The 27,974-nt window shown below is 48.8% G+C and overlaps 10 protein-coding genes across 10 annotated transcripts; 6 read left to right on the top strand and 4 right to left on the bottom strand.

The window, feature by feature from the left end:
* Positions 1 to 756: 756 nt before the first annotated feature.
* On the bottom strand, positions 757 to 1,212 carry FPOAC1_010449 (uncharacterized protein; the record flags this gene model as incomplete). Its single annotated transcript, XM_044854840.1, has 1 exon — positions 757 to 1,212. The coding sequence occupies one exon, from the start codon at positions 1,210 to 1,212 to the stop codon at positions 757 to 759; it is 456 nt and encodes a 151-aa protein (XP_044702153.1).
* Positions 1,213 to 1,364: 152 nt separating this feature from the next.
* Positions 1,365 to 1,928, bottom strand: FPOAC1_010448 (uncharacterized protein; the record flags this gene model as incomplete). Its single annotated transcript, XM_044854839.1, has 3 exons — positions 1,365 to 1,544; positions 1,711 to 1,736; positions 1,802 to 1,928. The coding sequence occupies 3 exons, from the start codon at positions 1,926 to 1,928 to the stop codon at positions 1,365 to 1,367; spliced, it is 333 nt and encodes a 110-aa protein (XP_044702152.1).
* Positions 1,929 to 2,093: 165 nt separating this feature from the next.
* On the top strand, positions 2,094 to 2,409 carry FPOAC1_010447 (uncharacterized protein; the record flags this gene model as incomplete). The annotated part of the gene is made up of 2 exons (XM_044854838.1): positions 2,094 to 2,131; positions 2,181 to 2,409. 2 exons carry the CDS (start codon positions 2,094 to 2,096, stop codon positions 2,407 to 2,409), a joined length of 267 nt encoding a protein of 88 aa, XP_044702151.1.
* A 429-nt stretch (positions 2,410 to 2,838) lies between these two features.
* On the top strand, positions 2,839 to 3,375 carry FPOAC1_010446 (uncharacterized protein; the record flags this gene model as incomplete). Its single annotated transcript, XM_044854837.1, has 1 exon — positions 2,839 to 3,375. One exon carries the CDS (start codon positions 2,839 to 2,841, stop codon positions 3,373 to 3,375), a length of 537 nt encoding a protein of 178 aa, XP_044702150.1.
* A 614-nt stretch (positions 3,376 to 3,989) lies between these two features.
* On the bottom strand, positions 3,990 to 5,209 carry FPOAC1_010445 (uncharacterized protein; the record flags this gene model as incomplete). The annotated part of the gene is made up of 4 exons (XM_044854836.1): positions 3,990 to 4,408; positions 4,456 to 4,682; positions 4,734 to 4,798; positions 4,850 to 5,209. The coding sequence occupies 4 exons, from the start codon at positions 5,207 to 5,209 to the stop codon at positions 3,990 to 3,992; spliced, it is 1,071 nt and encodes a 356-aa protein (XP_044702149.1).
* A 738-nt stretch (positions 5,210 to 5,947) lies between these two features.
* On the top strand, positions 5,948 to 8,191 carry FPOAC1_010444 (uncharacterized protein; the record flags this gene model as incomplete). The annotated part of the gene is made up of 6 exons (XM_044854835.1): positions 5,948 to 6,028; positions 6,086 to 6,283; positions 6,332 to 6,510; positions 6,561 to 6,730; positions 6,781 to 8,102; positions 8,162 to 8,191. The coding sequence occupies 6 exons, from the start codon at positions 5,948 to 5,950 to the stop codon at positions 8,189 to 8,191; spliced, it is 1,980 nt and encodes a 659-aa protein (XP_044702148.1).
* A 4,240-nt stretch (positions 8,192 to 12,431) lies between these two features.
* Positions 12,432 to 13,487, top strand: FPOAC1_010443 (uncharacterized protein; the record flags this gene model as incomplete). Its single annotated transcript, XM_044854834.1, has 1 exon — positions 12,432 to 13,487. The coding sequence occupies one exon, from the start codon at positions 12,432 to 12,434 to the stop codon at positions 13,485 to 13,487; it is 1,056 nt and encodes a 351-aa protein (XP_044702147.1).
* A 4,695-nt stretch (positions 13,488 to 18,182) lies between these two features.
* FPOAC1_010442 (uncharacterized protein) lies at positions 18,183 to 20,199 on the top strand (the record flags this gene model as incomplete). The annotated part of the gene is made up of 3 exons (XM_044854833.1): positions 18,183 to 18,431; positions 18,485 to 18,688; positions 18,736 to 20,199. The coding sequence occupies 3 exons, from the start codon at positions 18,183 to 18,185 to the stop codon at positions 20,197 to 20,199; spliced, it is 1,917 nt and encodes a 638-aa protein (XP_044702146.1).
* A 1,881-nt stretch (positions 20,200 to 22,080) lies between these two features.
* On the top strand, positions 22,081 to 23,474 carry FPOAC1_010441 (uncharacterized protein; the record flags this gene model as incomplete). The annotated part of the gene is made up of 2 exons (XM_044854832.1): positions 22,081 to 22,419; positions 23,430 to 23,474. 2 exons carry the CDS (start codon positions 22,081 to 22,083, stop codon positions 23,472 to 23,474), a joined length of 384 nt encoding a protein of 127 aa, XP_044702145.1.
* Positions 23,475 to 23,782: 308 nt separating this feature from the next.
* Positions 23,783 to 24,367, bottom strand: FPOAC1_010440 (uncharacterized protein; the record flags this gene model as incomplete). Its single annotated transcript, XM_044854831.1, has 1 exon — positions 23,783 to 24,367. The coding sequence occupies one exon, from the start codon at positions 24,365 to 24,367 to the stop codon at positions 23,783 to 23,785; it is 585 nt and encodes a 194-aa protein (XP_044702144.1).
* Between the last annotated feature and the right edge of the window lie 3,607 nt (positions 24,368 to 27,974).

Here is a 27,974-nt window from a genome sequence, read left to right as displayed (position 1 = left end):
CTCAAACATCCCCATCCTGCCCGAATGAGCGCACACGCTTTCTCGCCTTTGTGAACTCATTCTTTGCCTGTGAACGCATGCTTGCCAGGGGCTTGCTTGCAAAGCTCGGTTCTCGGGTAGGGAGGCGACTCGTCCCCCCCTATTTTTCGACGCTCCTCGCCATAAAGGCATCTCGGAGAATCTCTTTCGCGAATTCAGAGATGTCATTCTTCTCAGCCCGGGGGCAGTAGCGGTTCGCATGTGGTACAGCGAGGTGCCTCCTTACACGCATGCGCTAGATATCCAGGCTTAAGGCATCTAGAACACCACTTGGTCCATTTGGGTCGCGAGTTCGCTTCTCCAAGAGAGTACACAGCATTTCGAGCCTTCAAACACTCAATGTAGGCAGATAGGCGAGATCTTTCATCGACGTCCTTGACACAAGCAATTGTTCTAGTAGCTAGTTCGGCACGGCTAAGCATTACGGCAATGCGATCAGCGTCACCGGTGAACCGCGATGACTAGTGCAAACCACGTCGGCGATGACAATAGATGCCAATGCGAGAGACAACTGTTAATTGCTCGTATATCCACAGGCCCTGGAGGGAGCTTGGCTGCAGTGACTTGCGAGAGCAAGAAACTAATGTTGCTGTTCTGGGCGAGGTATGGTGTAATAATTAGGATGCTACCTCGTCGGATGGATATCGCTGTCACCTTTCTGGATGGCTTTGGCGCCCTTGACACTAATAACCGTAACTTCCTGATAAAGCTGAATAGCTAGACAGACAGCAAGCTTAGTAGTTGCAGGATTTGTGAAACTGGTACCGACTCGAACTTCAATGAGCTCAGGAACGTCAGTAACGACATTTGGATTGTGTGACCCAGTTTTGTCAGCAATGTAATCCTTGATAGTGTTGGTCGCAAGAGTGGCATGCTATTTACAATAGTCATCTGTCCACCGTAGAACTTTTCACGGATAAAATCAGCGGCGTCAAGGCGAGCGCGGTAGTTAGATTCAAGGCGTTGCTGGATTGCCCCTGAGTACTCCATACGCTTGAATAGGCTTGTCTGGCGCTGAGGACCAAAGAATGACTTCCAATCATCGCGGTGCATAGTCGTAATGACAGGGCTGAATTGTCGAATATCGTCGACGATGAGGAAATATGCTTTGGGACATTTGGACATAGGTATAGCCGATATCGACTCAGTCATGCGGTTTGCTTCATCTAACATGATGAACCTTATTTCGGTTTTGGCATGATTGAGGAGCTGCGCAAAAGTCACCGGAGTACAATAGACGATATCCACCTTATCCGTCGAAACATGGATAAGGAATTCATGCAGTCATGGTGTTCCTTGGGTTCTCCGAAGCACTGAGTGTATTCCTAGAAGTCTTCGGTAGGGACGTCGGAGAGGGTGTTGAGCTCGGTGATTGCGGCGCACTCAGTCTTGATGCTTGCGTTGTCCGGTTGGTGCCAAAACTTGAACGAGACAGTGGGATATGCTGTTTTCGCTCGGCTTTCCTTCACTTGCCAGATACTGGCCATGAATTCTTTGGTGGAATCCTTTACAGTAACATGTGGCACCGATCTTCAACGGCGGCTTCTTCATTCCCAAAGGCAAATTCGACTAGTCAGCCGTGATTACCTCGTGAAGGCAATATCGGGAGGCGCGCCAGGCAAAATCTGACGACGAGTAATACAGTATGACTCTCCGAAGCCAGTGGTATACTTGAGTTCTTTCACGAGCATGCGAACCTAGCCACGGTCTGGTCATTTCTGAGTGTCCATACTGAAGTTCGTTTCAGGCCCGCCCAGCTGACTGATGATATCAGAGTCTGGACCGAGATCTTGTGCAGGGTCATGGGCTACGTCCTCTCTTTGTTTGAGTCGCTGGATAGCAGTCTCAGCAGGCGCTTCAACTTGGGTAGTGATGTCTCGAGTGGTCATTTCTTTTCTGGCAGCCTATAAATAAAGGTATGGAAGTTTTAAACCCGCTATATTCATAGCCTACCCATGGTACTGAGACATTAAACAATAATATACTTACGTTGTTGGTGTGAATCTTGGCGCAGGAGGCACTCGCACATTGCGCTCACCAGTATTCTCGCGAACATGCCTGTGAACGTCACTTCAATCCTCAAGCCTAGCTTGTTGTTGGGAGTTGCGTTGATTCATAAGTGCAGGCCTAATCTGGCACAGTGGGTTCCGAGCAGAGAAAAGATCACGTCGAATGCTTATAGGAGGAATATCTGCTGTGTTCTCTACTCCCCAGAATTGCTTGAACCTTTGTTTACCACAGGTTGAGAATTCCAGAGACAAAGCTGTCGGTGTCGTCAGAGGATCCGGCGTCATTATCTTCAACATCATTGGTATTGGCATCTCCAATGACGCTCACGTCACGCCGACAAAGACTTCATCTATGGCGTGAAGAGCCTTGTCGTCAACATCGCCAGAGTTTTCATTGCCTCAGTTGTCAAAGTCCTGAGCGCATGCGGTTGTGACAGGTAAGTCTTTCGGCTGCTCTCGGGGAGTGTTATAGTCTGTTGCGTAATACCTGGCGGGGACTGAGGTTCACGCTTCTGCAACGATGAAGCCTACCAAGTCAGTAAAGCTTCTGTCGCTTGACGGGCCTCAGGGTATCAGGAAAACTGACCGCTGGAAGCATAAGAGACGAAATTAGTGAGACACTTTATGCTCCTTAGATTATAGTTCTTAGACTTCTTATTTTTATATGCTAAGACTTAGGAGACGGGCTAAAGGCGCTGGTGTCCTGTAGAATGTTGGCATTACCATTGCCGTTGACTTCCTCATAGTCACTCTCGTCCGATGAGTCGCTCGGAATTCAAATCGGAACGTCATGGACATTGGGAGCGTCATTGCGACTGTCATCATGCTGGATGGCCAAATGAGACGAAGGTCCTGCGGACGAGTCATTGCCAATGCCTGGGTTCGTGTCGGGCAATCCATTCTGAGCAGATACTCCGTTGTCTTCGGCCCCAAAAGTAGGAGAACGCGACTGGAATTGTTCTTCATCCCCCTACATCAAGGTCTGGAGCCAAGAGCGTTTGACAGGCTTCCTAGCGAAGGGTTCTTCGAGCGTCAAGCTATGCCACTTTCGCTTGGATGGATCTGCTTAAGGAGATGGCGGTGGCTGAGTGGTGCTCGGTGGGACGAAAACCTAACGTCTGTAGGAGAACCCAGCGAAGGTGCTGTCTCTCTACCTCTGCGCTGGAGTAATTTCCACGAGCAAATCATCCGTCCGAGTGGATACATCTCTGTTCTCTTCTCAACCCTGCTAACTGTAGGGTCAGAGGAACCAGGCGCCACGATCGACGGAGGTGTGGTTGTTTCTCCTGCTGGGCTGACCCATGAAGTCGTCGCGGAACGCTGGTAGGACGGGCCAGCGGTGTCTTCCTAAGACAGCTTGCCATCATCATGCGCCTGCTCGGACCACTGGTCGTATGTGTTATTCTGAGTGCTGAAAATATGCCGATAAGGATTGGCTCCAAGGGTGCACTGGCAAACTCCTTATACCTAGGAACCCAGGGGACAACTGAGCCGAAGACGGGGACTATCTTTATCCGATGCACCTTCAGATGCCTTAATCTCCTAAAAGGCCATAACTGACCTTTTTAGAGAGTACTAAATAGCTTTAAGGGTATAACATAACTGATGAAGATGGTAGTTTTTGGTAATCCAGAAGAAGCCGCAAGCTAAAGAGCAGTTGTCGGTGGTTCAACAATGTCAACAGTAGCAAAAGCAGTAACGCATTATACTATTTTAATTTTATTAACCTAAATACTGTTATTTATATAGTTTTCACTTCTGGGTCACGATTGATACATATCTCTATTAAGATTGAACGAGAACGCTCTCTATATACACCATAAAGTAAGAGGATATCTACAATACCCAGGTTTGCACTGACGGTATGCAATTGGTCTAACAATAGAAAATAAGCGGCTCTAGTCTGCACCTGAACACCTGTTATGGATATCTAAACTGTATTCAAGCTTGCTTCTTACTCTCGTCCTTCTTTGCAAGGTCGCTGGTGCGGATGACTTTAGGCAGGGGAGTCTTGTACGGCCGAAGAGACTTGGGCAAGAACATGCCAACCTGTTTCTGGTACTTTGGATACTCGGAGTACTTTCCCACTGTAATCAGTTCGGTGAGCCAAGTTGAACCCTGAAAAAGCATGATCAAAGCAGCAGAGCCGGCAAGTGTGTAGCTATACAGATTCTTGGTTGCATAGCAGCTCCACTGATACAGGACAAACCAGACAAGCTGCTCAGCGGCAAAGTTGGGATGTCTGCTGTAAGCCCAGAGTCCAGAGGTGTTAAAGCCTCGGTCAAGGTCGGCCTGGGTGTAGCTGTACTCGCGAGGAACCTTGGCTTCGGCCTGATACTTGTGCTTGGCCGCATGGAAATCTGAACGGATTAGATTTGTTCACCTTGGAGATGGACGGATTACTCACCCCATTGCTGACCATCGCTAACCCATTCACTGTAGACCAGTCCGACCATGGTGAGAAAGAAGAAAATGTCGGCAGGGGCCACATTTTCCTCAAACTTGGTAGAGAGAAGGATAGCGTAAGCGGGAACGCATGAGAAACTGAAGAGCAGAACACTCTGGATGAACGAGATGAACGTGACGTTGAAGATGAACCAGATGGGTCTTGGCACATATTTTTGCAGAATGGCCCTGGTATGTATGTAAGCTTATGGATGATTCTTCAGTCGGTGATTAACTTACCATCGATAATCTTCAGATCCCTTCTCATAGCCACCCTTACGCCAGTAATTGTAGGTCAAACGGCACTGAGACGCAGGTCAGTAACGAACGCAGGGATAAGATGTAGAGTAACTCACACTCCAAAGAGTTGTAGCCAAAGAAATCAAATCCACCCGTGACGAAGAAACACCAGCAAGACGTGCCCAAATGGAGAGATGGACAACGTAAAGATTAGGGAGAATGGACCACATACGGTCAACCTGGGAGTAGTTTCTGTTGATCTCCGAGACGACAAGAAAGGGAACGGTAAGGGCGACAGAAATTGCAAAAGCTGAGATGAGCGGGTTTGTGTCAACATACAACTGCCTCAGCCCATCTGGGCTGGCGATGTTGTCAAGAAACTGCCGAGGAAGAGCATAAACCTGAGGAATATACGGCTCAACAGCCTTTGCGTACTCGCCACAGTCATCAATGGACTTGAGATATGGAAGAGCCATGTCTGTTGAATCAGAGGGAAATATTTGTCGATGATCAAATTTCCACTTGTTCGTGTTGCAGTACAAGTGGTGTTTTAATAGGTAACGATACAAACAGCCAAGGCACAACCCGCGTCATAGACGGCATGAAATGTATGACACACGCCACTTCTACCCGAGTCTACAAGTCAATCACGCCTAAAATACGCTACGCCGCAAGGGAAGGTCCCGTCCATCCATCTACTAATTCTTCCATTCCAGGTTGTTGCATTGGTTTGTGGAGTCGCCAAAGCTTAGGAGATATCTCCCTGTAAGATTCGGAAGCAGCCGCTGTGGCTAGTGGGTGTGCCACTGAAGAGGCCCCATTAAAAAATCAACTCCAGTGATAGACATTCACTCTTTTCCCCCTCTACTAATGCATCGTGAATATCACGAGTAAGGTTCAGCGTTGGGGACGAATTTGGTATTACAGCGTACTTTCACAGGCGGGAAATCAATGAGCACAAAAAGGCAGAAAAGCCTTAATTCCATGCAAAGAGTCTTCCTAATAGGATATGACAGCAAATCATTCTTGCTGCAAAAGCGTGTTTGGCAGATTCTCGCTCTCCATATCGTGCCTGCCTCAGCGCAAAACTTTACCTCCGCATAAAACCTGAGGTAATCCTTCACTCGCTTCTTGTGATATCCTCAACCACTGAGAAACCCTTCAACCGAGTACTAAAGCAGTGACTCTTCTTCGGCCCAACAAACAAATCCAGAATGAAGGTCCTCTGTGTGGCTGAGAAGCCTTCCATCTCCAAGGCTGTAGCGACTCATCTCGCGGGAGGTCGCGTCGAAACAGTAAGAATATTCTACTCCCGACTCTTTGTACATCATGTTCTAACTGTGAGTTTATAGCACAATACGAGAAGCAAGTACATCAAGAACTACTCGTTTGATTTTGACTTTGGACAGCAATTGGGACAATGCTCCGTCAATATGACTTGTGTCACTGGACATTTAACAAATGTCGACTTTACACCTGCGAATAAGAGCTGGTACTCACCTCCCCCAGAGTCGTTGTTCACTGCCCCAATTGTCACAACTATTAGCGAGGTGGGTTCTCCTATGTTCACTCGACATCAGTTTGTTAACGCTCTGTAGGATAAAAAGGTGATTGCCCAAAATCTGGAATCTCAAGCGCGATATGCCCAAGTCCTTGTGATCTGGACGGATTGTGATCGTGAAGGTGAACATATCGGCAACGAAATTGTCGAAGCTGCTCGAAAGGGCAAGCCGGGCATTCGGGTATTGCGAGCAAGATTCAGCAATATTGAAAGAGCGTACGTTGTCCTCTTTCCTTTCTGGCATAGATGGAATCTAATAATACCAGGCATGTCATATCAGCGGCCAGGAACCTGACAACGTTGGACGAAAGGCAAGTCAATGCTGTAGCCACGAGAATAGAGCTTGATCTCCGAATCGGCTATGCTTTTACTCGCTTCCTCACGAATAATCTGCGGCAGCTTGGAGGGCCTTTGGAGAAAATGACACTTAGCTATGGTGTGTATCCCATGTTAAGGTCTACCCTATCTGTTCGACTAACCGTCCAGGATCCTGTCAATTTCCAACGCTTGGTTTCGTCGTTGATCGTTATTTTCGTGTCAAAAACTTTGTTCCAGAACCTTTCTGGGGCATAAAGTTGACACACAACCGAGACGGTAAAAAGGTTGATTTCTCCTGGCTACGAAACAGGCTTTTTGACCGCATGTCTACCGTTATTCTGTATGAGAGATGTCTTGCAGCAAAAATAGCAACCGTCACAAAAGTTCAGCAGAAACCTACTCGCAAGTTTAAACCCCTACCCCTTACAACTGTTGAACTACAAAAGGCCGCAACAAGGTTACTGCATATGAGTGGACAACAGGCCATGACTATCGCCGAGGGGCTCTACAACAAAGGGTTTCTAAGTTACCCCAGAACCGAGACTGATCGCTTTGACAGAGGGATGAATCTCCGAGCTCTGGTTGATAAGCAGACAACCGACCAGAGATGGGGTCCATTTGCACAGAACCTTGTCAATGGTGCCTTTCAACAACCAAGAGAAGGGAGAAACGACGATAAAGCACATCCTCCTATTCATCCTATCACGTATGCCTCTCCTGCAGTCCTAAATCGCGATGAGGGTCGATTATACGAGTATGTTGTCCGCCGGTTTCTTGCTTGCTGTTCAGACGACGCCAAAGGCATGGCATCTGACGTCGAGGTTGAATACGGAGACGAACGCTTTAATGCTCATGGTGTTATCGTTCTTGAGAGAAACTATCTCGACGTGTTTGTTTACGAAAAATGGAACAACACTGTCGAACTACCAAAGTTCACCGAAGGAGAGCGTTTTCAACCAACAGAAGCTATGATGACGGAAGGCAAAACCTCAGCCCCGGGTTTCCTTACAGAGGCCGACCTGATCGCTCTAATGGATGCCAATGGCATTGGCACAGATGCCACCATGGCCGAGCATATCCAGAAGATTCAAGACAGAGAGTACGCTGCTACAATAGGTCGCTCAGGTGAAGCACCAGGAGATGACGAGGAGTCGGACACGGGCCCATCCACAAGAGGACGTGGCCGTGGCCGTGGAGGCAGAGGTAGTAGAGGTGGACGCGGTGGACGTGGTGGTGCATCTGCATCAGGAGGACGCGGTGGAGTCAAGGTGTTTGTCCCTACACAACTTGGTGTAGCTCTCATTTTGGGATTTGATCGAATGAACTTCGAGACTAGTCTCGGCAAGCCGTTTCTACGGAAAGAGATGGAGATCAAGATGAAGGCTATCTGCGATGGTCGCGCAAACAAGGAAGCCGTCCTACGGGAGAGTCTCGCTCAGTACAGGCTTGTATTTGACCAGTCTCAGGAGCAACTGGGGGTTCTGCGAACGGTATGTGCCTGGCTGCAACACAAACCTAACTCTTCGTGTCACTGATCCTCGTCATTTAGGCTTGTCGTGAATTCGTCTTTACTTCGTGAGACTTCGGTCCCTCGGCATTCAGGGCACATGAACCCTTAGTCGATGCCACATTCACAAGCAATCATCGAGATATCTGGGTTTCAGTTGCCAACTTTGGAAGTTGACGATATGACGAAGGTAACCACACCCCCATTCCGTTTGTGGGTCGCGAAACTGGTGAGATCCAGCCTGACTTGGAACCTATCAGCCGGTGGATCATTCACACGTACGATCTGGATGATATGATTTGAGCATCACCAACAATGGCCTCGAAACATGGCGGCGGCATAATATATCAAACCACCCCTCATCGACTGGGATATACTTGGTAGCGGGGTTTATGCAGTTGTAACCATGTCCTAAAAGTCAGTGGTGTAAGCGTGGCAGCGATGAGACTACCAAACCCGGCAATAGACAGGCGAGGCAGGAGAGCTACTATATGCGTCAACCACCTGGCTGGGAACGAATGGATGAGGTCTTTCATTGCGGAGGATTCGGAGCGGAAGAGACCGGGACCGTTCACGGCACGGGAGCCACACTGGATTCAATCTATCCCCGCACGACACGATATCTCGTAGACTCGGGCAAGAGCGCGGGGCAACGGGATTGATAGTGATTCCGTCTCCCTTCCGTTCTTCCTTCTTGATGCGCGGGGAAGCACCCTTTACACGAAGCATCCACGGCGTAGCAATATGTCCAACGTGGGGTTCATCAACCGACAACGGGCCACATGTACCTCAAGACGAATTTCCTTGGCTTGATAAAGTGTGTGAAGACAGGAGACTTCAAAGCCGTCTACTGGCCGATGCCTCCGCAGCCGAAACGGACTTCCTGCTGAGCGACAATAGCATCCGGGGGAAAATGACGAAGTGATGCCGGTAATACTGTCGGCATTGCGAGTCCAATCATGAATAAGAGCCTTGACAACGTGACAATGGCACTTAAGGATGGCTTTTTATTAGTAAATGACAGGACATCTTGCACAACCAATCAATATTTACAAGAGAAAGGACGCGAATGCCTCCACGAACTCGGACTCAGTCACCACTAACAACATGAAGGTTCCGAAAATGGTAATGATTACGTTGGATTGGCCAGGAATCGCTTGCATGAAACGAAAATAGGCTGCGATATACATAGTAGTATTTCAATTGATCAATACCGCCAGCCTTATCCGTACTCGTCTGTGTATTTCGGCCAGGCCGGTGAATGAACAATAATGGTGGTGTCCTGCTTTAGAACCTTATTAGGGTTATTCGCTTCTCAACAACGCCTGCTTGGTCACAAGAGGGCCATGACTTGATATGAAGCGATTAAACCAAGGACCAAGCCAAAGATTGAACTGTATGAGCAAATCGTCAAAAAACGGTATAACGGGAACAAAAAGTGTGCCCATGACTTGAATACGCTTTATAGCCGCACGCCCCCATCGCGATACAGACCACGGGATGCCACAGTTAGGACGGGAGGCTTGAGTTCGTCGGGTGTGTGCCTGTACATGCTTCTAGCCCTACACACTCGCGAATAGAGGGTTTGGACACGCAGGTACGCACAATATGATTTTTCGAGAATTTTGATTCCATTCCTTGCTCTCAAGTCTCCTTTCCAGACCCAAGGGCTCGCTAATAACAGCCGGACGAAATTAGGGCATGATGCTGGAGATTGGGCCGTTACTGGCGGATCAGAAGCTGGTCATGACTCTAATATTCCCAGTCAAGGAGGGACCCCTTACCCCTGTCGATGAAAGCGAAATGGGTCCGCTGATTTCTGGGTACGGATAGGGAGTCAAAGAAAGCCATACAAAGAACGACCATGGACATAAAGATTTGCATGATTTCATGGCTAGCTCATAGTTGAATGTGCCTGCATTATTCTTGCATGAGACGGGTGAATGCATGTATTATAAACGATCCGCGTTGGTTCCATGGATGTCCTTGAGATGCATGTCATGACGGCCACGTTTACGAGCAAGAAGCCGGATACAATGACGACGATGACTTTGTTCTTCAGTTGAGTCATAATTTCGATGAATCAACCATCAATTTCACACGGGTGGCATGGGTTTTGGTGTTTACAGTTTGCTCGCTCTCCTTTCTTGTGATTGCGATGAGTAGATGGAATGCTGGTCATTTTCATCTGCTTAAGGTTGTTGAATCGCCAACAGCCACGCATTAAACTCCAACAACCTTACCCCAATCTCCTGGGCCACGGGGCTCAAGGTGTTGGACGAAAGAGAGCATGGTGCTGTATATCCTACGCGCTAAAAGTGACACCGGGACAGTGACAAAGAAGCGACTAACAAGGTAATTAATCCCCAGACTATGTGAAAATTGGAGACTGGGACAAGAGATCAGAGCCAGCCATCGCTGACACGAGCTCTGTCGCTCGACTGCTTCAAGCTGAAGCACAGTATCATACTGTACAATACGATGACGATCGATACTGGTGCCGTGTTAGTTAGACGCGCCGTCCCGGATCTTTGGAGGGCCTAAATGTCCCGACTCCCTCCGCTTCAAGTGTTCAGGCTCCATTGACCTTTCAAGCTGCTGCACATGATGGACTAACTGGCAGATCGCGGTGTGGCTTTTTCACTCTTGTGTACAGTACACCGTAACCGGCTGGCATCAGGAACTAGAGCAGAAGACTGGATCCAGACCCGGACCCTGGGCTGTCTTTGATCAGAGCTGTTTACTTTTCGTCCGCTATTACTAGTTGATGGAGTAATTGAAAGAATACCGTCTTTTGTAAACCGGAAGTTGAGCCGACACTTGAAAGGCATGCATGGTACGTACATACTGTAAAGCAGCCTGACGACTCTACTATGTATATGGCATAGGACACCCGCGGAACTCTGGAAAGAGACTCAATAGCGAGGCGCCCGAGCCAGATCGCGGACGCTGCGCTGAACCAAGCTGGAGCCCTGCTGGAGCCTGCTGGGGTGTCAAACGGCAGTCCCATCTCGTTTTGACCTTGTCCGGCTCGCTTCCCCGTTTACCGCTATGGCCCGGATCCTCTCGTCTCCCTAGACTACCAGCTTCTTGGGAATTGGAATCAAATGAGGATAACACAAAAACAATTTCAACAAGGGCCAGCAAAGCAAAAAACAAAGAAGAGGACCACTTTTAATTAGGTATTTAGCATGGAAGAAAGAAAAGAAGTGCGGTGGAATCTGAAAGAAGGCGTACAAGCATGGATGGGTGCATGCACTGCAGATTGAGAGGGAGGGAGGTGAGTTTGTTGGGTTCTAGGGTTCTTCCATCTCGCTATGGTTTGGTTTGGGATGGTTGTCTCAAATGCGGTAGAAACAAGTTATCACTTCACTGCCTACAGTATCAATTGAGTATCATTCCCCTATCAACCTTATCAGCTGCTGGCTGAACAGCCACAGTTTGCGCTCCAACGAAACATGGGGGTGATACCCAGTAATTGACGCCTGGCCCGTTTTGGGCTGAACTTGGTGTTGTTTGATAAGGCGTGTTTGTAGTAACCATGGAAGTAAGTGTCTTAACACCTTTGATAGTGCCAAATTTACACCCGGCATCCTTCCTACCGTACACTCCCACCCGACCTACTGTTGCTTACAACATTCGCCCCCCTGGTAGGTATTCTGCGCCTATCGCTCAACACACGCACACACACACGAACAGCACCGCCCTACAACAGGTGCGTGCGTGAGTAGGTAGGTGCTGCTTTGGCGATACATAGTACAATACCATACCGCCAATACAAGTGCAAGCCCGATCGAGTACGTACCATTTACCTGGCTGGGTTGGCTAGGAGGTAAGTACGACTCACACCTCACACGGGTTGGGTTCACCTGCCCTTGGCTTGTTGTAAGTTGGTGGTGGTCATATATCCTTCCAGGTTTCCCTCCTGTCCGGTTCCTTTCTCTCCCCAAACACCAACAACAACACCAAAGGAACATCAAGATTCGTATTAGAGTCTCTTGTCACAGTCCAGATCATCGCGCCAGCTCTGCCCAGGCCTGCCATACTATCGCCATATTTGTGCCAGCAACTTTGTATTGCCAGCCCTCCTTACATCCGGCTTCTGAATAGGTACGTACCGCACACATCTGTTGCAGCGCGACACCCTGTTGTGACTCAACCACGATCCTCCTATCGCCTGGTCAAGCACAACTCATCGAAACTCGCGTCGCGAAATACAGACCTTTCTCCAGATCAAAATCGCTAACCATATTCTTCATTCACAGACTCGTTCTTTCAGAAGCGCATACCAATAAGACCGACATCGGTAATCATGGCTACCATGGCAGCGGCTGCTCGTGATATCTCCCAGGCCTCCTTGAGCCGAGACAACTTAGCTGTTGTAGCGGCCCGAGGCGTCCCTGCGACTGTGACACGCTCTCAACAACCCCTCCCTACTCCCCCCAACTCCATCTCTCCCAACCTGCCGCCTCACGGGCTTAAGGCGCAGCTCCAAAAGGCCAAGCTTGAGCCTATCGACTCAGACTTGGACCTTCATGAGCCTTCGGATCGACGACGATCGATCTCGCCAGCCCTCGAGGCCTCGGGTGCCATCACTGGCTCTCTCCTCGCCAAATACCACTTGCCAGAGATCCTGCTCAGTCATGGTCCCTTGGCTATCCGACATATTATGGGTTACCTAACCACTTCGGTACCCGGATTCTCGGGAATCCCTCCAACAAAGGCGCGGAGACTGGTCGTGGGAGCTTTGGAAGGTCGTGGAGGAGAAGGCGGTGGACTGGACGGGGAGGTGGAATTTGAAAAGGTGGGATGGGGCCGCTGGGATGCTCGTAAGCGAGGGGAGCCATCTCGACACCGACAAGGTACTCCTCCATCTTCTTATGGGGCCGGTATTCCCATCTGCAAGAATGGCGGTCGGGGTCAAGGCCGCTACCGACAAAGCACTGCGTCGAGCAATGGGGATTCGGTTCAGTTTTCCCACGAAGACCACGAAATTTACATGATGGAGCACGAGGCGGACAAAATGTCCATGGATGGCTCCGGTTCCGCTTCTTGCTCTGAGGCTCCTGATGATGATGTCGTCATGAACGACGACCCTGAGGATGCGACTGATGATGAGGATTGGGCCACCATGGGAGCTGCTGCTCTTCGAGCTGAATCCTACCCCAACCCGGCAGCGGCTCATATTGAGCAAGGCTTCCGATCTTCTTCGGCGTATACCCCAGGTGCGCTTCGCTCGTTCTCGGGCAGCTCCGGCATGGCGCGCACACCGCAAACCTTCAACATCGACTTCTCGGCGTTTGCGGGTCCCTCTGACGCACAGGAGCGGGAAGCCGTTGAGGCTCTTCTGCAGCTCGGTGCTGTATAATATTTTTCTGCATCAACGGCGTTTTTTGGGCTTTCGGCATTTTCGAAAGCAATCGTTTTGGGGCTGGTTGGCTCAAAGGGAGGTCGTGTCGGCCCATATCCCTGACCGAGGCGGCGACCTCTGGATCATTATTTCTCTCACGATGACACGGCTTCACGTTTTTGTTCGGGCTATACGCTTTCTTAATATGGGCTCGGTTTTTTGGCGTCTTGGTACTCGGCGGTATCTGGTCCACAAGACAGATTATCGTCGTCGACTGCGAAAGGTCAGCAGGCGAGCAACACTCTCAAGATATACACAAACCGAAACTTTTCGGATGTGTCTATCACTGGAGTTCTTCAATACTCGGGTTTATTTCTTTTTATTGAGGGGGACACAAGTTGTCGAAGCTTTGCCTTCTGTCACTTGAATTCCTGTCGCTCCATGGGGGCTTTTCGTTTCTAGCCCCAAGGCGCATGATTATGCCGGGAGCTTTGGTTCCTGAGCGACGCGACAACACCCTTGATGGGGAGGGCTGGTCTCCGATGTTGAGTCGTCTCCTTGGGGTATTTGTTTTTTTACAATACCCGGTCAGCCCAAGTTTTTTGGCTTTTGCAACATACATAACCGGATCCTACCGCTTCAACAGGAGGATCATGACGACGATTATTTTTATACCATTTGTTGTGGGTAGTTGCAGCCAGATTTTTTGGGCCTCGTTTTGCAACCTTCTCGATTCTTTGTTTAATCAACTTTTTTCATGGGCATTTGAGGCGGGGAGGGTACGCATCAACATCAGATAGAGAGGAGGAAAAGGGTCGAACAGGGCACCTTGGATGGAATGGACCTTTTGGCACCTGAATGGGATATGAATATCATGCTTGGAACTGATTGGGCTCGAACACTATATGCTCGCCCTCGTCTTTTGTTTGCCGAGGGCACAAAGACTGAAAAAAGGAGTAAAATCATATTTGGTCAGCGAGGGGATTTACATAGCTTCCTGGTCGTTAGTACACACACAAAGCTTTGCAGGCTTTGTCAATGGAATCTTGGATCTTTTCCTGCCAACACGGTTGTTAACAATATTGGCTGCGTGAATGTCGTGAAAAACGAGGGAGGTTCGAAGTGATTCGGTTGAGAATGGTGCATTATTCTCAAGCTCGGTTGAGAAGCAATTTTGTTGATGTTGAACTGAAGTGAAACAAGCATTCGACGATGCCGCGTAAAGACAGCGAAGAGCTTCTAATTCGAAGCGATAGTGGAAGTTCAAGGTATTCACCAGTGGTGTTTCATTCTGCACAAAAAACTAAACCAACTTTGAACTGCAGAGTTTGCATTCGAATTAAGTAATTGAGGAGAAGTGAAGTCATCCGATTGTCGTCACGTGATATACATCATACTGGATATGATGCTTAATCTTATCAATTACACGGATAACTCCCTTATTTTCGCTTTCCTGGGTTTGTTTTTATGATCTTATCTCTAGGCCCACTACTTCATCTATATCGTGGTGTATCTTGATATGCCCCTAGCCTTCTGAGTTGATCATAGAGTTCATGTAAGAACAAAATGTTCAAAGGAAGCTGAACAGTTCGAGAGTAGAATCCTCCATGAGAACGTGTCATAGCAAATGGAGACTTGAGTCAAGGTAGCTTATCCCTTCTGATTGTTTTAGACGTTACCTATATGCAACTTGACCGCAGGAAGTTGACGAGTGTTGTATACCCTGCAGCAACGAGAACCCGCGGGCTCCTCTAGACTCGAGATATAAAATCCTGAAACTCTGGCCCGCCCTCGCTTGTTTCTTTAAAAGCCATGTACGCAGTCGAAACTGCGGGGGGTATACTGCCATGGTTGCTGCTCATTCTCTCGAAGATGTAATGCCCCGCCAGACGATAACACGAAACCATGATCATTGCCTCTTTGATTGATCACTTGATCACTCGGATGAAGGAACGTATGTACCTGTGCGAATACGTCCCATTCTGCCTCGACTTGACATACCGTATTGCTTCCATTGACAATGGCAAGGGAGGGTTCTCTCATAATGGAACGCAACTTTGTGCATATACAATGGCTGATAATCAACGGGAAGACGGTAAAGGCTGTTAATGTTTTCTTTCGTCCAGCGATCCATCTCACCAGTCGGATTCGTTTCCATCGATCGCAAGGGAATGCCATCATGCCAAGACGACAAGCATTGACAATAGCCGCTGTTCTCCAAGTTCCCGCGGGCCCCAATCGTACGAGGACTTGGCTATCAAGGCTCGGCGGTCTTGGCTGCAAAGCTTGAGAGCCATAGACATTGTCCACAAGACCCAGCCCAGCAAACAGTATTACTGTAAGAGGAACTCTGGGCATAACTCCTCTACCGTCACAAGACAAGCACTGCTTGGCCTTGCACTGCCACGTTTGTCGTCATCTCCAAGACCTTGGCGTAGAGAGGAGTGGAGTGCTTGGCTTTCTGGGCGGTTGCTTGGCTTTGCTTGGCTGGGAGGTATTGTATCATGATTCTTGGCCTGGGGTAGAGGATTAACAGGGCAGAGGGAGCTAGAGAGGGGAAAGGGGGGTTATTGATAATGGATGTTTGCTTGGCTGGTTTGCTGAGTGGTAATCTGATAGTCTGATATCCGTAGAGCCGATGTTGATGTTGTACTACAGTGAGTGGTGGTTTCCTAGAAGGCAACTCAGTGCAACCGCCTGCCTTGCCTGTATGACGATGATCAAAGAATAAAACCGGTAAGTGTCCGAGGCTGCATCATATTATCTGGGCATTATACCGCGCTGCACAGCCTGACAGGACGGTAAATCGTCAGCTGCAAGGCCCGTTGCGGCAACAAGTCCTCGGCGTGCACGCACATCTTTCTCGGCGCGTCTAGCAAAGACGGGAGGCTATCTTGGAAAATAGGCAAGGATGTTTGGGATCTGTTCAAATTTGCAGCTTGTTCAGCATATAACTATATTTGCATACTGTATCTTGACTGGACGAAATTCGAACCGTCGGACAACAGCGGCCACACATGATACAGTGTCTTTTTGAACGTGCGTGTAAATATGGGGTGCGTTATCAATAATAATTGTCAGGAAAGTGATGATCCGCATGCAGGTCAGATGCTCATGGTGAGATGAACATCTGTCGCGTTTATAGGGGCATCTGATATCAATTCTACTGACTGATATAGTGATCTTTAGTATTTTAAAGAGAACGTCACAGTAAAGTTTATCTTTGATGGTTACACTTGTACTGCAAACTTTAGGCAAAAAGAAGCATAATTGAAATAAGGAATTCATTAGTTAACAAGGGGAAAACGTGGGCCTGGCTCTTTTTTCCTGATGCTTGGCAAGCCAAGAAAAACAAGAAGCATTTGGAGGCTTGGCTGATGGAGTTTTCGGAGACGCCAAGTCTTCTTGGCAGCCTTGATTAAGATTGGGGCAGTTGGGACTCGAGCTTGGCAAAGGAAAAGTCTGGGCGACAAGAGCAAATGAAAGAAGGTGACGAGTCTTGTGCGGAGAATGGGAAAATGCACGGAGGAAAAAGGGAAAGCTTGAGTTGTGTGGGTGCCCGGCTTGGCTTAACGTCACTAGTGGTCCGGGTCTTGATTTGGGTGTTCTAATTGGTTATCTCGTTTATATAGTGCTGAAATGACAGTGCAACCAACATTCAGAACAGTTGACTAATAACGTTTTCAACTCCTATTCATGACTTTTTCTTCTCTCTATTGCTTAATTAAACTTGCGTGCTTAATCTGGTCTCGGCATCGGCCAAGCCACGGAAAGTAAAAAGCAACTTCCCAACTGACAATCAATAACCTGGAAATAAACAGAACCTGACCTATTCCGGCAGAGATGATCACCACTTTTGTTAGCTGATTACCTGTCGGATACAGTTATATTGTCCCTTCGGGGCTAAATAGTTCCCCGATAGATCCGAAACTTTCCCTGTCTTTTCTTCTCTCTGTGTTTATTATCAATCACTCATCAGCCACTTTCTGCATGCAGCAGAATGGATTGTTGTTGATGCGCATTAGACTTGCCTGAACCCCCTTGAAACCGAAAACCCGTCTGATATCTCTTGCAGTAAAAACAAGTAATATGAGGTGACCGGAAAGGGTGTCAGGTCAGAAGCCGAAGTGCCCCCATGGCTCAGGTGACGGGCGACAAAACACTTGACGCAGTAGGTGGCCAGCTTGTGTGAGGCCCCATACAGCCAAGACCAATAGAAGCGACGCGATGAGGGGCAGTGCCCAGACTGCCAAGACTTGGCGGTCTTGGCATCGTTCCCTCCGCTGTAAAGAAGGAGTATACCGGGTCGGATATACTTGTAGTCTGCGTCTGTAATAACCACAGACCGCGTACCTTTCCGCAATAGGTACATCGCTATTCTCGCCAAGACCGCCAAGACTTTCCGCTCGTTCTCACCCTCTTGCCCAGACTTTTGCGTAAATGTAAAGGGAGCGCATTCCCCCGTAACTCTTTTATCAATGTGAATTCTTCTTTGAACATCTCCCTCATCTCATTCAATCTATATTCATTCACCTCAATATCAATCAACTTCAGTCTTGCTTCTTTCGTTGCAAGTTTAGCTGGTTCTTATCTGCAGAGACGAGTCCAGCCCTGTCGTACCTGCCTGACTAGTCTCAGCCAGTCAGTCATTTTAACTCGCCACCGGGCATAAGCGCTCCTGGCTTGACCAGATATCACATATTCCCGTTCGTCATGTCTCCTCCAGTCCCTGAGCAGAAGCCTCAGCTTCAACAACAACAACAACAACAGCAACAGACACCATCAGGAGAGTCAACTTCTGGCAGTGCTAGCAACGACTCCAAGTCTGTGACCCCTGCACCCAGCTCTTCTTCCAACACTTCCCAAAGCAGCAGCGGTGCTGCATCAACGTCAAACGATGACAACCTTATCTGCCGATGGAACGCCTGCAACCAAAAGTTCCCAGCTCCCGAGGCTCTCTACGTAAGTAACAATGAGCGAGCCCAAGAATGAATAAAAAAACTGACCTCTTAAAGGAGCACATCTGTGAACGCCATGTTGGCCGCAAGAGCACAAACAACCTTAACTTGACTTGTCAATGGAACTCATGCCGAACTACCACAGTCAAGCGTGATCACATCACCTCTCACATCCGTGTTCACGTTCCTCTGAAGCCTCACAAGTGTGAGTTCTGTGGCAAGTCTTTCAAGCGTCCCCAGGACTTGAAGAAGCATGTCAAGGTAAGAAAGCTCATTCACCGTGTAATTCTCAAACTCACACAAAACAGACTCACGCCGATGACTCTGTGCTCGTCCGGTCAAACCAGGATCCCCAAGGTGGACTCAACTACAGGCCACAGGCTCCCAAGGGTATGTCTCTACACGATTCCAGCCCACGGCTGTGGGCATCCGGATTTTCTTCACTCGAGGCTAATTCGCCTCCAGGACCTTCCAGCTACTATGACCACACCGGGCAGATGCGAACTAACCCAGCTGCCTTTGGACACCACCAGGCCCATCCCAGCGGTGGTTACTATGCTCCCCAGCCTTCTACCAACTATGGTCTCTACTTCAACCAACCGCCTATCAACAACGCCCGTACCGAGCATCTTGGCTATACTGCCGCCGCCGGTGGTTATGATCGTAAGCGCACCTACGATATGGTTGATGACTTCTTCGGTAGCGCCAAGCGCCGCCAGATTGACCCTTCGTCCTATGCTCAGATTGGCCGCTCGTTGATGCCCCTTCACGGCAACCTGTCCGTCCCCAACGGCCCTATGGCTGCTACTGAGCAGTACATGCCCCAGCACGCCCCAGCTCCTGTTCACGCCGGCCCACCACCTGGCCAGAACCCCTTGGCTCAGCAATATTACCTGCCTATGCCTAGCGCTCGCACCCAGAAGGACCTCATCCACATCGATACCATTCTCGGCCAAATGCAAGACACAATCTACGAGAACGCCAACCATGCCACCGCCGGTGTCCACATCCACCACTCTGAAGGCGGCTACAACGGTTATCGCAACACTCCTTCGCCCCCTACCGCACACAGATCCCCCACTGGCATGCACGTTGCGACCGATGGTTACCATCCCGTGTCTGCGGCTAGCATGGCTTCGCCTCTGACAGCCATTTCCTCTACTGGCACCCCCGCTGTTACACCACCCTCCAGCTCCATGTCCTACACTTCCGGCCACTCACCCAGCCCATCATCCTCAGCTATGTCTCCTGACTCCAGACACGGCTCGACAGCTTCAGTCATGTACCCCACTCTCCCCACAAGCCTTCCTGCTGTCAGCCAGGGCTTCGGTCACTCTGCCACAACTACTCTCGGCCCTAGCTTTGATGGCAGTGAGCGTCGTCGCTACTCTGGAGGTATGCTTCAGCGGGCTCGCGGTCCTCTGCCCCTGCCTCGTGAGGACACAAGCGGTGCCTCTACTCCCAAGGCTAGCGAGTCTGCTCTCTCCGTTGGCTCTCCCTCTTCAGAGTCTGATGTCAGCGATGCTACACGCGAGCGCGAGGAGCAGTATGACCGCTGGCTCGAGAACATGCGTGTCATCGAGACTCTCCGTGAGTACGTCCGCGGTCGTCTTGAGCGTAAGGAGTTTCTGGATGAGAATGAGGCCCCACGACCAAGCCACGCCGATGCTATGGACGTCGACCCCAAGAGCCCTCAGCCTCAAAGCCGAGATCTCGGTACCCCTCGTGAGGGATCCTCGTTGTACCCTATTCTCCGCATGCCTGGCTCTTAGATTACCCATCTATTCAGCCGTTTGCTTTGCTTTATGTGTACTATATTCATCCTTCGTTGTCTGTTGCATCGGGGATGCAGCGTATCATGTTTTTATGCGGTTCTCGTGTCGATATACTGTTTGACCAAGAGGTTTCTTGAAAGCCAGGCACTGGTTTATTCTTGTCGGCTCAGAACAGGTTCAATGCCATGAACAATGTTTCAGAGGCTTTTTTCTTTCTTTTTATCACGGCTTTTTCTTCTCTTGTCGGCAATTGTCGGACACAATCATGTTGTCAATCTTTGACGGGTTATGAAATATAGGGAAAAGGTGGTCAGGGTTTAAGTTACGATAGCTAGGATCTCAGTTATCCACAAGGCACAAATTTAAAAAGTTATTGAATCATTTTTTCGTGTTCCGAGCACATCCCGACTGTCGTGTATCTTGATCATGTCACTTCTAACCACTTAATGTGAAGCATTGTCAACACAACCACTTATTCGGTTTGTGAACGCTCAGGGTAGGCACCGCTTGTCATACGAGTAGTCAAAGAACATGACGCAGTGTACCCGCATGCATAGGCACGCCGCATTTGGGTTCCTAGACTACCTAAATAAACAAGACCAACAAGTTTTATCCGAACGACAGCCCCGTTCGTTCCAGCAACAGACGATCGCTGCATCTAGAGTCCCGTGCTCCCTGGGGCTGAAGCTGAAGCAGCGATCTCCAGATTCCCTGTCACAGCACGTAGCTAACTCAATAGCAGGGGCATGCACTGCTGATCTTTCTTGAGGCCGCCCGTCCAAGAAACAAAACGACACTAGGAAAGGCCAGGCTATACTACCGATCTATGATGCGTAATAGTTTCTTGTATATGGTCATATTGCATAATTTCGCTTTTGGATTCTGCTTGTCATGTTTTGCTTATGGTGCTTTAGCCTATCTCGTGATGTCGCTTGTTTCATAGACATGGCTGGTGTGAAGTCGGTGGGAAAAGGAGTACAGCAACGTCATTTCGTTTACAACGGCCCGTCGGAACTTTGTGCCTAACCGTTGAACCGATTGTAAATTACATATATCCTTCGCCAATGTAACCGTATATCAAAGCTTAAACTTCACTACAGCCTCAAGAGAAACGGCACTTCAAGTTTTCTCATTGATGTTTTCTCCCGTCTTCAGCGACTAATTTAGTTAGTTGGGACCGCAACGTCAGCACAAAGCGTAGTATCTGAAACAATCCGGGTGAAATAGATGATGGGGAGACCCAACGCACAGAGCATCTGGAGTCTGCTAAAGAAAGAACAGAAAGTCTCATATAGATGATAACCTCGGCTGTAGTCCTTCTCTTTGGGGTAGACAGTAAGCTTTGGCGTTGAGGATTAAGAGAAAGTTAGTTTCACCAGATGGCTGACCCTCTCAATCCTGCAATCTGCCAAGAACGCTTTGATATCATCGAGTATGCTGTTCTGTGCCGTGTGTGATGTTTCTCAGAGTGAAGGATTTAGGATTTGACTGGGTTTATTACGATTGTCAGACATGCAGTTTCCCGAAGTAAATTGATCACCGACCAGGGAAGGAACGGGACCGTTTCATCAGCCCGTCACGATTGCCCGGTTTTTGTTTTGTTCCCAAGGTACCTCTGTACTTAAGGGACCTTATTGCTCGTCTGAGGGAAGAGGGTAATTTCTTTATATCACTGTTCTATCCTGTCCCGTCCTACTTGTTCTCCTAAGTTCCTGGTGATTCACGAGCAAACAAAGACCATTGTTCACACACGCTCTTCACTTACACTACCACATATACACACTCTTCCTTTCTCATTACCATTATCGGCATAACCAACTCTTAACCTCAAGAGTTTTCTTCGGCAATACAAAACCCTCTATCGATCAACCTTTCACCATGCGCTTCTTCGCTGCCGCCGCTCTCCTCCTCGCCAGTGTCGCCCTCGCAGCGCCTGCTCAAGAACAGACAAAAGACTGCTGCTGCTGCGATATTTCCCAACCCGCCTACGTCTGCGAAAAGGATGTCAAGTCCGAAGATTGCATCTGCGCTGCTGTCATGTGCCCCGTCAACGCTCCCACCTACTGGCCAGCTACCGCTACCGCTACCGCGACTCCTACATCCACTCCCACAGCCACCGTTGTCAAGCGACAGGAAGACAAGAAGCCTGCTACGACGGCTCCTTCTCAGCCACCTTGCTGTTGCTGTAGCTTGGCTGACCAAGCCATCGTCTGCGAGGTGCGCCCTGAGGGTGCTGACAACACATGCGTGTGTCCTAAGGTGATGTGCCCTGTTGGTGCGCCAACTTTAACGAAGACAGTGGGCGCACAACAGACTGGGAACTAGATTATACACAAGTCGATGAAAGGGGAGACTTGGACGGGGCGTTATAGTTGCGCTTTGACAGCTTGCAACGTTTGCTTTTCGTCTTACTTGTTGGTGTAATGTGTTTGAGGACTTGGTCCATGGGTGGGATAGCAGAGCATGATTTCTGAGGAAACGGGAATGAAGAAAGTATAAGTGTTTTTCGGGACATCCTAAAAGAATTAAATAACCACCAATTAATAACAATCATGCTTCTTTGCCTGTGGCACAGAAGAGTACCGTTTGGTGCAATCATGTTGAACGGGTAGGTCGACATCTTTGTCACACTTGACTGTGATTACTGTAACGACGATGAAAACATTGAAATTACCATGAAACTAGACAGACATTAGCTTAATGAGGCTTCAGAGAGCAGGTATGTAGACTTACAAAACTTTGGTATTTCTGTGTTTCTACTCCAAGACCCAGGCTGGAGGATCCCCAGAGACGACGACCAATCAAGGGGCTTGATCTTTGAAACACTCGATGGAAAAGGCAACCCTACGAATGTAGTGATGTCGCATTACTACCCTTACGGCTAAAGCCAAGCCAACATCCCTTCAAACGTCACCGTGCCCGGCCATCTCTCAATCACTAGTAGCATCATTGAAAGTCAAAGCATGATAGGATAAGAAATTATACACTATGGACTATCAACTAGACTAGTTAGAGATAGATATAGATATAGATGGTTGCTACTCCAAGGTGCGCCATGTGTCGTGTCCCCAAGGCCCAACCCCATAGAATAGATATAAGAATTGCTAAATGTGTTTTGCTTTGGCCCATGCATCCATCAACTGCCAGAGTGATCCAAGGCCTCTCCTTGGGGTGCACTACCACCCCTCTCCAACTCTTTTCAATAACTGATTAAGCCCTTCTCCAAGACCTTGGACCATGATAGCGTTGTAGTAATTGTGCAAGTCGGCTAAAGGGAAATCGAGATATGCAAAAGTATGATGGGGGAGGGATGGCCACTGATTGGTAGCAATGCGAAAAATTAGACCGCAGCGTAAACGGGTATATAGTAACGGGTCATGAAAATTGCCGTGACTCTCCGGTTGCTGAATGGCAAGGTCGAGCCATAAAAGGCGGGTTAGTTCGCTAGTTTTTGTGTGGGAAGAGTTCCCAAAAAGAAGAATCGTATTCAAAGCTTTGTCGTGACATAGTCGTCCAGACGGGTCGAAAAAGCATCGCCGGCGACGGTTGGAAAGAAAAGCAACAAGCGGGAGGCATCTCTTTATTGGAATTGAGTACGGTCCTTCTCCTTGAGACCGCCAATTTGATCCATGTCAATGGAGTAAAACTGACCCTTGGCCTCCTTCTCGTAGGCAGGGAGCTGCTCGTCGTTCATGGGCTCGAGACCAACAGCGGAGTTGTCACCAACACGGACGACAAGCACGCGGCCGTTCTGCTGTCGGCCTTGATCGTCCTGCTCATCAGGGAAGGTGATGTGAATCTCTGGGACGTTGTCGGGAGAGTAGGGGGGAGAGTTGGGGTTGGCAAGCATAGGGCGACCGTCTTGGTTGATAACGAAAACGCTGGAGCGACCGTTGTGCGTTGTCTCGATGGTAAGGCCACGGTGGTTGGGAAAGCGCTTGCTGTCGCTATCGTAGTAAGAAGGCAGGCCGTCCTCTTCGGACTTGATGGCAGCAGCCTGCTTCTGAAGACGAGCGCGGCGGAAAAGGAACAGAATGGCGACCAGAATAAGACCGAGGAAGACAAGGCCGAGAAGGCCAAGCATCAGGTTGATCATGCTGTCGTCTGAGCCATTGGAATCCGCAGGCATATCGGATCGGGTAACAAGATTGAGAATTGAAGGCATCGTGAATAGAGTTTAAGTTTTAATGTTTATGTGGGTACGGCAGCGAGTTTTCTGAGTTGGTGATAACGATGAATGCTCCGTGTATAGAGAAAGAATGTCAGGCCGATTACGTCTATACATCACAATGTTAGCGAACCATTTCATGACAAAAGAGCCACCTTCACCGGCGAGAGCGATTCAGTCCTGCTGTGGCGGTCGTCAAGTCCATCTGCAACGCAGCCTCCAATATTGTAGCCAACCGCCATTCCGTACAATGGCCGGAGAGCCCATCGAGAATTGATGGTTGACATTTGGCCAATTCGGAGCCACGGCGATCCCACCAATTCAATGCATGCCATATACCATGACGTGCTGCAGACAAGAACAGACCAAACAGACAGGACTCGAGAAATCAAGGTGGCAGGTGGAGGGTCAGATGGGTCAGAAAAACGTACGCCAGGGAGAGGATATCGCCAATAGTTCGTTTGGTGAATACCTGGCGGATATCGTAAACCAAGGTGGCTGGTGTAGGGCCTAGATAGTGGGTAGAACGAAGGGATAGGGGGGTTGGAAAGACCGGACGGATATCAGCTGAAAGAGTGAAGCTGAAGATCCAAGAAAATGCTGAGAACAAGATGTACTGTTACAAAACGATGCCGTAGACGATATTCACAAAAACTGGCCCGCGAGGATTGGGGTTGAAAAGAAAAAGAAACAAAGCGGGAGAGGGATGAACGGTTTTAGCTGGGGGAGAGTTGATCATTCCATGCCATCTCGACAGGGGAGCGAAATGACCGTGCCAGGGTACAGGGGCACTAGGCGCTCAAAAGACGCTGGACAGGCACTAGGACCACTGTTTCCTTGGTTCTCCCAGGGGCACAGTCACTGCAATTGGCCGCTAATCCAACCGATGGTGGTGATGCTGGGGCACCTTCTTTGGTGAGCTTGGGTGCACTTTCCTTGTGAAGGTAGGAGGGTGCGGGGCCTCACCGCAGCCGGCTATAGAGAAACAGCCAATAAGACATGTCGCTAGGGTCCCGGTTACCCAGAGCTGTTCAATGTCACTCTAGACAGGAGCAGGAGCTTGAGATGGAAGGCAGTGTTGGCTCTAGATTCTTCCTCCCCTAGCTCAGTTGCTCCTGCTCCCCTCTTCTCATCCCCTTGGGTCCTTGTCCTCTGACCCGTTATTCAACTTGGCTTTTCCAAAAGAGTCAGGATACTCGCTAGGATTCGCTGCACTCGACCTCACATGTCCCCTGTAGGCGCGCGCTTCATTGGTCGGGGCCGTTACTGTCATACCCGCTTCCCCTGCCAAGCCATAGGTCAAGTCTTTGACTGGATGGGAGCAGAAAACAACAAAGGACAGGCTCAACTGCAACACAACGTTTATCGATAAAGATCAGTCAGTCCTACTTGGATTGGACCAGATTTCTCTGTGCTCATCTTAAACACGCTGAAAAGGGCCTAATATTCACACGAGTGTGGCAAAGGCAAGCAGACGGGTCTTCTCATCCACCCAAATTCGACGCCAATGCAAGGTACGAACGGTTGTCACAGAAAAAAGGACAAGCCTCAAAGACCAAGCACGAGCTAAGCCAACGCCACGACGCTTGCGAAGATGAAAAAGCAATTGAAGGATGAGACCCAGATTATCTCGAATGAAAGCGAAACGCCTCAGCCGAATGCGCGTGACGATGCTATTCAGACCTACTATGTATAATAATAACCGCTCTATTGAATAGTGCCTTTGTCGTTGCTGCTTCAGAGCTCGTCTGTGGATGGACACGGACATAAGCATGAAGAACACGCGTTCGATCAAGTGTGCTGATTCTAACTATAACTGGGCCGGATGATCGCAAAAGGTAAAGTAGCGGTCCATGTCTTTGATTACAGGCTTGAACCATGCTCCGTGCCAGGACGGGCACGCAATCGTTCATTCCTTGTATTTCGTCTCCTTGGTAGCTTCTCCGGCTTCATTTAGGGTGGCCCCAATAGCTGCGCTTTTTATTTGCGATATTTGATACAGGAGACATATAGGCCGCTGCTCTCCTTTCTCGCGGACTTGTCATTTCACTAGAGAGCTTTGACTGGCTTATTTGGTTCGGAAGCTCGGTATTCAACGCCATGGATGCTGCGGCCTAGTCCCAGTCTTTACTTTGCTCAAACAAAAAGCACTCAAGTAAATAAACAAAAGTGTGTGGTGTCAACGTCACCTCGTTACCTTTTGTGTCATGAGACAATATATTCATTCTCTCAAGGGTGGTGACTAGAAGAAATTTGTGTTGATTCAGTATACCTCGATGCAATTACTCGTTACATGGCGTCTTAGTTCATGCCAGAGTCGAAGATTCATTTAAAAGACCAACAAGGATCGGGAATTGGAGTCGCCTGGACAGCCTCACTGCTTGACTCTGCTGGTCTACGGAGTACTCGCTGCTATATAATCCAAGCAAGGCCATCTGAGACCAATTCTTTCGATCCCGAGGCTACCTAGGTTGCTCCTTGGGACTTGTTTCACCGGTTCATAAAGATCAGAGCTTGTATATATGATCATGAATCGCTTGGAGATTTCGGTGGGATAGTCAGATGGGGACTACTGTGCCGAAATCTTAGTTCAGATACTATCACCTAATTTTGGATATTGTCACAGACAGGTCGGATTATCCCTCTCTACCAAGTCAACAACCTCAGCCGCATTGATCCACCGACATCTCTTATTATTCGAAAGCCGGATCGCCTAGATAATAAAGGCTGAGATTTCAGCACGGAGGATTTCATGGATATCGTGGTTGTCACTGCTGGGGGCAGCGCATTGACCCGTCTATCCATCATCTGAATTCTCAAAGTCTGTTGAGAGGGATGGTTGCTGGGTCAAGTGTACGTAGGACATAGTTGATTAAGTCTAGCTATGTCTAATTGACGGAATGCAATATTGAGGCCATCACCAGGATACTAGAACCTGCTATGAGACATTCTAGCACAACAACAGAAAAGTCAATTGTCAATCACTCAAGATTGCAATGACCACGTCGAATTCTTATCAACATTCGGGCCTTGATATCAGGTCGCACCGACGCTACAAGTGAGTGAGGTGGGTAATAGAATTATCTTGAAACTTTAGATATGTGTTTTGGCAGTGTAAATGCCGACACGTATACAGCATCTGGTGAATAGACAGATAACATATGCGTGTAATGGTGATAGTGACCAGTTCCAGTGGCTCAGCTCAACTCAAAAGGCATCACACGACTGCTTTGACATAAAGTTATCCCTTGCATCCATCTACCAGAGTTCTTGCAATGATGTGCTGTCCTTGCATGACAACATTTACTGGATAGTTTGCGCTCATGATGTGAGTTTATTGTGCCATGATAACAGTAACTTTAGGTGGAAGCATACACGACACTATGAGCTTTTGCCCCTCAGATTGATTTGCACCTGTCGAATCTTTTTCTCTCTCGGACCATTTTTCTTTTTTGAGAATGTTGAGACAGCACGGGACGTGCATCGTAAATTGCCCTCAACAGCGGGTCATGCAAATTGATAGAATAAAGGAGACAAGAAGCCGAAGTTACCTATGGTCATGGCTTTCTCACCCTGGAGATTCCAGAACGAGCAGGGTTTGACA

This window comes from Fusarium poae, chromosome 4 (assembly GCF_019609905.1).
Source record: "Fusarium poae strain DAOMC 252244 chromosome 4, whole genome shotgun sequence".
NCBI classification, from domain to species: Eukaryota; Fungi; Ascomycota; class Sordariomycetes; order Hypocreales; family Nectriaceae; genus Fusarium; species Fusarium poae.
The sequence above is the reverse complement of the archived record's forward strand: the minus strand, read 5'-3'. Positions and strand labels throughout refer to the sequence as shown.